Below are 7,585 nucleotides of genomic sequence, written 5' to 3' on the forward strand. Positions count from 1 at the left end.
GTATTTTCACTAGAATTATGTATGACTACTTTGGTGATGGATTTCATATACTTTCTGGAATAAAACATCTAAAAGTGTGACGATCCTCCCACCCTGCTGGTCCTGTCTTGCAGGAGCCTGGTGTTGGCGTCGTAGGCTAGGCTGATGACTGTTGCAAATTAAGTAGCATTCCAAACTAGTTGGATATTTCTGAACAAACAGATTGAACTCTTTTAAATAAATAATTGTGTGGGCATCTGGGTGCAGCGGTAGATTCCCTGCCTAAACCAACATGAGGGTCGCAGGTTCGAGCCCCTGTGTTACATCTGGCTTGGTCCATACAGGCACAATTGGCCTTGTCTGCGGGTGGGAAGCTGGATTAAGGGCATGTGTCCTGGTCGCTGCAATAGCGCCTCCTCTGGTCAGTCGGGGCACCTGTTCGGGGAGAGGGGAACTGGGGGGAATAGTGTGATCCTTCCACATGCTGTGTCCTGCCGGTGAAACTGTCAGGTTCACTGTCAGGTGAAAAGCAGCAGTTGCCGGTCAGTGAGTGCACATGTATCGGAGGAAACATGTGCTAGTCTACAACGATTGGCAGAGGGGGTGGGAGCAACGACCGGGGGAATTGGCATAGTAGCTAATTGGGGTGAAAACAGGGTAAAAATTAGATGATTTTTTTCTAAAGTTTTATAATTACTAGCTGAATTACAGTAGCCTAGCAACATGTTTCCTTCTTCCAAACATAATGATCACTAGCTGATTGCCTGAAATCTGACTGTCTCTGTGACAGAGCTAACTGTCACTAAACTATTTTGTGACTGATGAGCACTTGAAGTAGAAGTAGATTGTGAGTCTCAGACACGCGCTGTTAACATTTCTAAGTATTGAAAACAACTCTTTAATGCAACAATACAGCTTTTCAGATAGTAATGAGCATTACAAAAGCACGATGAACATAGCAAAGACCATTTTGCTCGCTGTTACAAGCACAAAATGAAAAGCAGCTCATTAAAATGCAGAAATTCAATGGATTTATTAATTTGTGCAGCACACAGTGTTGTTGGAATGTTGTCAGTTATTGCAAATCATATCAGCAGTGTCTGCATTATCCTTGTATTCCCAATCTTGCATTTATTTTCTTCTCTTTTTTTAAGAAGCTGTAGAAAACGTTTCTTGATGCTTAAAATGGGAAAGAGATAAATTGACTGTTGAGTGTTGAAGGAATTGTTTCATAGTGGGAGATTGACTTGCCAAGTGAAACAGAATAGGTTAATATCTCGAAAGCTGGATTGATAATTAGGTGCCGTTGTACAGTAGGCTATTGCACAGAGGGAACATCCGCACTTCAGCTGACTTGCTTTGCGCCTATTTGACCAACGCCGGGTACATTGCTATAGAGGCTAAAATAGACGTTTCTGTCTGCGAATTGTTCTTTCGAGAGTCTCAACGTCATTCATTATTTCATTGTTTGGATTCATTTCCACAAGAAGAACATTCACAACATTTAGGGGGACGGGAACCATTGTATTCACACATTATTATCATAATAGCTGTAATTTAAAAAAAAATCTGTTTTAATGAAGTTACACTAAGTACTTTGAAAAGCTTAAAAGTACATGACATGTCCAAAAATGGTGTTATCAATACAAAAATGGCAAGCAGTCTGACTAAAAATGATCTTCCAACACATCCTTCACTGAAGTGACCGCCAATTTCCTCCTCAGACAGACTTCCGCCTCTTGCCGAACACGTTATTGATGAGCTTGGCCATGGACTTGGAGCTGCTGTATCGTCTGCAGTCTGCGCGGTACTTCAGGTTCTCCATCACGTGACGAATGAGCTTAGTGAAGAGGTTGGATATCTCCAGGTAGTCCTCTGCCGCAGACACCTCCTGGAAGTGGCAGTGGTTCTCCTGGGCCAAGGCTCGGCCCTCCTCCTCGGATACCTGGCGGGCGTGGCACAGGTCCTGCTTGTTCCCCACCATGAAGATGGGAATGTCTGCCAGCCTGTCACATCACAAAGGACAGCAGGTCACATGACAGCAGGTTCTGCCAACGGACCGGGTGCCGAAAGTGCCATTGGATGTCAAGATCAGATCTTACCAGTTCAGAACCGGTTTGAAACAATGGGTGCTTTTTGCACTGTGGCACAGTGTTGTAGTCAAGTCACTCGAGTCTTGAGTCCCCAGTGTTTGAGCCAAAGTCCAGGTCACCAAAGAAGAGTCAAGTCCGCGTTGAGTCCTCATTACCACCCGAGTCTGAGTCTGGAGTTACTGAACATGAGCGTGGATGCTTGTAGTTTTGAACACGCGTGTCTGCCCTTGCAGAAAGTTGAATAATGTCACAGTATTAATATAGCTATCAATATCTTATGCCCAATTATTATGGCCTATTATAAAAAAAAACGAACAAAAACAAAAACAAAATAGTTTTGATCAATTAACAAGTCAGAGAGTCTCCAACTTCTCAGTCCGAATGCACGAATGCTCAAGTCCAAGTCCGCGTCATCAGTGCTCAATTTCAAGTCAAGTCACGAGTCCTGAAAAGGTGTCCAGGACTCAGACTCGAGTCCAACTCGACTCGACTAGTTCAAAGTGAGCAAACATCAACATCAGATCTTAGCAGTTGAGAAACTGTTTGAAACACTGGGAGCTTTTTGCACTGTGGCACAATCCACAACACCTGGATAGTGTCCGTCCATAAAGCTGCCACATGGGCCGATTTGAGATCAGCACAGTATGATTCAATCGTTTATTATTGTATCCATACCATACTGTATGTGTGCTTCACCAATCAAGACTGTTTAGACTGGCAAAATATGTAAGCTACACTGTGAAATGTTTATTGTTGGTCAGCACAAGCTGGGAAGAACGAAGTCACGAAATGGTTTCAGGGGAGAGAGGAGCGTTGATGGAGTGCAGAGAAGCCCCACAGTCTCACAATGGTCCTCTGGCAGGCCTACACCACCATGCAAGGTGGTGTCTGCTCTCTGGCAGGCCTACACCACCATGCAAGGCGGTGGGGGGGGGGGCATGGTACAGGAAACTTCAAGAAGACCATATCATGTGTGGTACAGTTTTCACTCATCGCCCACACGGCCACGAAAAGCTCACATTGTAAAATCTCCACTAAAATTCCCCAGCTCTCTCAATGTTTTATCCCATTTCAATTAACACCAAATTGGATATAAACCATTCTGGAATTAATTTAGTTGAGCATATGAATTAATTTACCCACATAATTAACTTGGACAAGCGCTGTGGTCCAAATCCTCGAAGATACGTTCATCAAGAAGCCAAAATCACAATTTCCATTACAGAGAGATAGCCGATCAACTGGCTCTTGGGTCTGTGAGGAGTTGGCTCCATTTGTCTCGAGTACGATGTTCTGCTGTCATGCTACTCGTGCCCATGGTAACAGGCCATGCTGAGATCTGCTTAGTGCAGCATGCCACACTCTTAGAAAATAAGGTTCATTAGAGTTCTATTATAAAACTTAAGGTTCTATATAATTTACCAAAGAACCCCATGTCTAAAAAGGTTCTATACAACTTCTGTAAGACAACAAAGAACCCTTCAAAGAACCCATCTTCCTCTTAAGGTGTCGACTGATTGGTGGACCCCAAAGGGTTCTATTTTTTAAAAAGTGGTTCTATCTAGAACCCCAAAGGGTTCTATCATGTTTAAAAAGTGGTTCTAAATAGAACCTCGAAATGGTTCTATAATGTTTAAAAACTGGTTCTATATAGAACCCCAAAGGGTTATATAATGTTTAAGAAGTGGTTCTATGTAGAACCCCGACAATGTTCTACGATGTTTAGAACATGGTTCTATATAGAACCCCCAAATGGTTCTATATAGAACCCCAAGGGTTCTTTTAAATTAACCATCTGAAATCATTCTATATAGAACCATTTGAGGGTTCCAAATACGTACCAAGCTATAGAACCCTTAAAGGTTCCATATAGAACGTAAGAGTGGCACACTGATGCTCCCCCTGATAGGCCTAAACAGCCGTCTCTCAGGGATGGGACTCATTAGCTCATCAAAGTAGATCCCTCAGCTCGGCCTGGTTCCCAGTGGGCTGCAGTCACTCACCCCTTGCAGCTCTCCTCACGGGCCTCTTTGATCTGCTGGAGGATGCTCTTGGCGTTGAGGAAAGACAGTCGGTCGCTGATGTCGTACACCACCACAAAGCCATCTGCCCAGTCCACGGGTTCCTCCAGGATACATCTGCTGCTTCCACTCTGACACAGTCAAACAGCAAAACATCCTCAAACATCTGACTCCACTAGAGAAATTCATGGAAAGGTGTGAGCATAGGATACATCAGCTGTGTGCCCTATTGCAGAACACTGTGAGAAGTGACGAGAAACATTTATAAGACCACTATTTGGCCACATTTGCAAGGTAAACATACAGAAACCCATTTTTTTAAGCAGATAAGAGAGTGACATTACAGTATGCGACAATCAGTCCTGTTATCTTAGCCTTCAGGGTTTGGTTTGGCAGTCAACAAAAGTAAAAAACTTTGTTTGTAAAGAGCCAGAAATATGCACTCACTGTAAACATTGAACATATTCTGCTGTCATATCCTGAACAGTAGATCAAAGGCTGAGTGTGTTCTGACCTACAAATACCTTAAAACCAAAATATAGGCAATATTTCTTTAACATTTGGTAGACACACCAACCCATTAACCACATGGAAATGAACATAATTACCCAGATCTACCTGTGAACATGGATCAAAGATCTCCAAGTTTAACTGTCTTCCATCGATGGACAGCCTCTTATGGTATAAGGAATCTGCAACAAAGTCAGTTTAAAAAGATGGATATTATAACAAGTAACAGATGTTCATCGAAGTGGAGAGTTTGGTACAGTAAATGACAAAGATCATACTTTTTTCCATTGAGTGGTAATAAAGCCAGGGTGCCGGTTCAGTTGAACTATGGAACCATGATTACTGTAAGCCTCAAGAAATCTAGTGCATGATTTCTCCGATGGGGCAAACGAGCTAATTCATTTAAGGCAATTAGGTAGAAGAGGAAAGGTCTGAAACTGTATACCCACTCTGTAAACTCAGCCGTCATCCAGCCTGCAAGATAAACAATGGCTTAGCAGAATATGATTTCATAAACCAATTTGTGAGATGTGTGTGTGTTAAGTTTTGCCCTCGTTCTGTGCAAGCCATATGTTAAAAAGTGAAAACTGAATTTTCCAAGAGGTCATATGACAGAGGCGAAATCCCTCCAGAGTGCTGTATTTAATGCTGTGATGATGAGCGTAGTGATGGGTCTTATTGCGTACAGCTTGTACTTCAGTGGATGTCAAACACGTGTCTGTATAAATAAAATGTTAGGCTCCATGATTTGATATAATTGGTGTGTGGCCAGCAGAGACTGTGCGGAAACAGCGATTAATATATGGTATAATATAAATATATGGTCTTACTATTAAAAAAACATGTAAGGAGTCCATTTACTTACTGGCATTGGAAGCATACTCTCCTATAAAACGTTTTGTCAGGAATCTCACCAGAACAGCTAGCAAGAGAGAGGGGGGGGGGGGGGAGAGAGGGGGGGGGGGGGGGGGGGGGAGAGAGTGGGGGGGGGGGGGAGAGAGAGGGAGAGAGAGAGAGAGAGAGAGAGAGAGAGGAGAGTCAAGATTGGAGGTACATGCAGGACATGTTTATAAAATTTGCATCGCCTGGAGACTTTGTGAAATATATTGTTGTATAATGTGTCCTTATCATGAACTCAGCCTAGCTGCCATAGTTTTGCAATGAAACTGTGTTTTGACTATCTTACAATGTCAGGGCTTGAGTGCACACCAAAAAACTACTTTCTGGACACCGGTTGCTTTCTCTGCCCCTACCAGTGACCTCCAGCAGTTACAATACAGTGACCTCCAGCAGTTACAATACATAGCTATGTTCATGTTCATTTCCCACTTACACTTGGCAGGCTAAGCAGATGTGCTGACTCATCTAATCTTCCTTCTGTAGCTGCTGCCTGCTTCCCTCTGCCCCCCCTTGTGTGTGTGGAAAAGTATTATCAGCCCTCCAACTCCCCCCAACCCCCCCACACCCCACCCCACACACGTACGCACGCACACACACACACACACACACACACACACACACACACACACACACACACACACACACACACACACACACACACACACACACACACACGCGGCCAAAAGTTAGATTGGTTCAAAAGCCTCCAGTCAGCTTCAGGGGGAAAAAATGTGTTTAAAAAATTCCTGGTGTCATAGGAAAAACACAATACCTCATCTCACAGTGTGGAGACCTACATTGTTCCATGAACGTTATGCTCTGCCGTTAAGATCACTTTCTGGGTTTAAGTTAACTCAAAGGTTATATTAAGTGTGTTTGTGCTGTAATGTGCAGTAATCATGGATATTATGCAGATCTTGACTCTATCACTGGACTCAATCTTACACAGGAGTTATTTATTTCACTGGACTTAGCTCAAATTACTTTAGACAATTTAGACACTTGGGACACTTTTAATAGCTTTATATTTTTATCTCAGTAGTTTTGTAATTTTACATTTATTTGTATTGCCATATAACTTCCTGACTATTTGTGTTACCGTTATGACATTTCCTGTATTTTGTTCTGCCAATGCACATGTAGGCTGCATTGTCCTGCCAATGGCTGCTGTGACACCCAAATTATACTTGAGAGACAGAAGAGACTTGTGTCTTTTATTACTTTCATATTCTATGATATTAAGTAATTAATTATTAATAATTATTAATTCTCCATAGAATATACAGATATTGAAAGATCAGCGAAACAACATATCATCTGACTGTGTACGCTAAAACATGCTGTCAGTGTCTGTTTGACTCACCTGATTTTCCAGCTCCTTCACTGCCCAGCAGAGCCAACTTGATGTCATTCATGACGGAGGGTTGGAAGGGAACTGTTAAAAGCACTACTTGGAGCTATGATCGCAGATATCTAGCCTCTCTCGCTCTCCCTCCCTCCCTCCCTCCCTCTCTCCCTCTCTCTCTCTCTCTCTCCCTCCCCTCCCTCCCTCCCTCTCTCTCACCCTCTACCACTTTATGAACCACACAGTCAAGTGTTTGTAAAAAGTGCTTCAGCACTACATATCCCCCTGTGAGAAATGAAAACATACACAACGTCTCTGCTCCCTCTCAGCCAATAAAATGATTTCCAAGTTAGGTTGCAAGAAGGCCAACCGACAAAGAACAGACTTGTGTTTTTGGATTTATGACAGCCAACGGTCTTGGAACATTGTTTTATATATATATGTTTTATCTCTAAACAAAATCATTATTTTGCTAAGGGGACGTGTTAAAGTTTTCTTTCACTAATGTTTTTTTTCATTCTTGTGCAAGAGAGAGAAAACATATTTACAGTAGAATACCAGATGCCATTATGTTGGCTAGGTAGAAAATGCTGTAGATACACAAAGTGCCACAAGGCAATCACAGTTAAAACACCTCTTAAAGTTGACTTTTCAAAACACACTTCCATAGTTCAAGAGCAGCCAGCCTCCAACATAGAGGATCTGTTGTCTCCATATTGGCAAAATTACCTCTTGCA

General features: G+C 42.6%; 1 protein-coding gene across 1 annotated transcript; it reads right to left on the minus strand.

Moving 5' to 3' along the window:
- Nucleotides 1–1,623: 1,623 nt before the first annotated feature.
- rerglb (RERG/RAS-like b) lies at nucleotides 1,624–6,918 on the minus strand (the record flags this gene model as incomplete). Its single annotated transcript, XM_083650942.1, has 5 exons — nucleotides 1,624–1,985; nucleotides 4,076–4,224; nucleotides 4,712–4,785; nucleotides 5,469–5,525; nucleotides 6,867–6,918. The coding sequence occupies 5 exons, from the start codon at nucleotides 6,916–6,918 to the stop codon at nucleotides 1,700–1,702; spliced, it is 618 nt and encodes a 205-aa protein (XP_083507068.1). The 3' UTR covers nucleotides 1,624–1,699.
- Between the last annotated feature and the right edge of the window lie 667 nt (nucleotides 6,919–7,585).

The sequence above is a fragment of the Poromitra crassiceps genome (genome assembly GCF_964638095.1).
Source record: "Poromitra crassiceps genome assembly, chromosome: 14".
Classification (NCBI taxonomy): Eukaryota; Metazoa; Chordata; class Actinopteri; order Beryciformes; family Melamphaidae; genus Poromitra; species Poromitra crassiceps.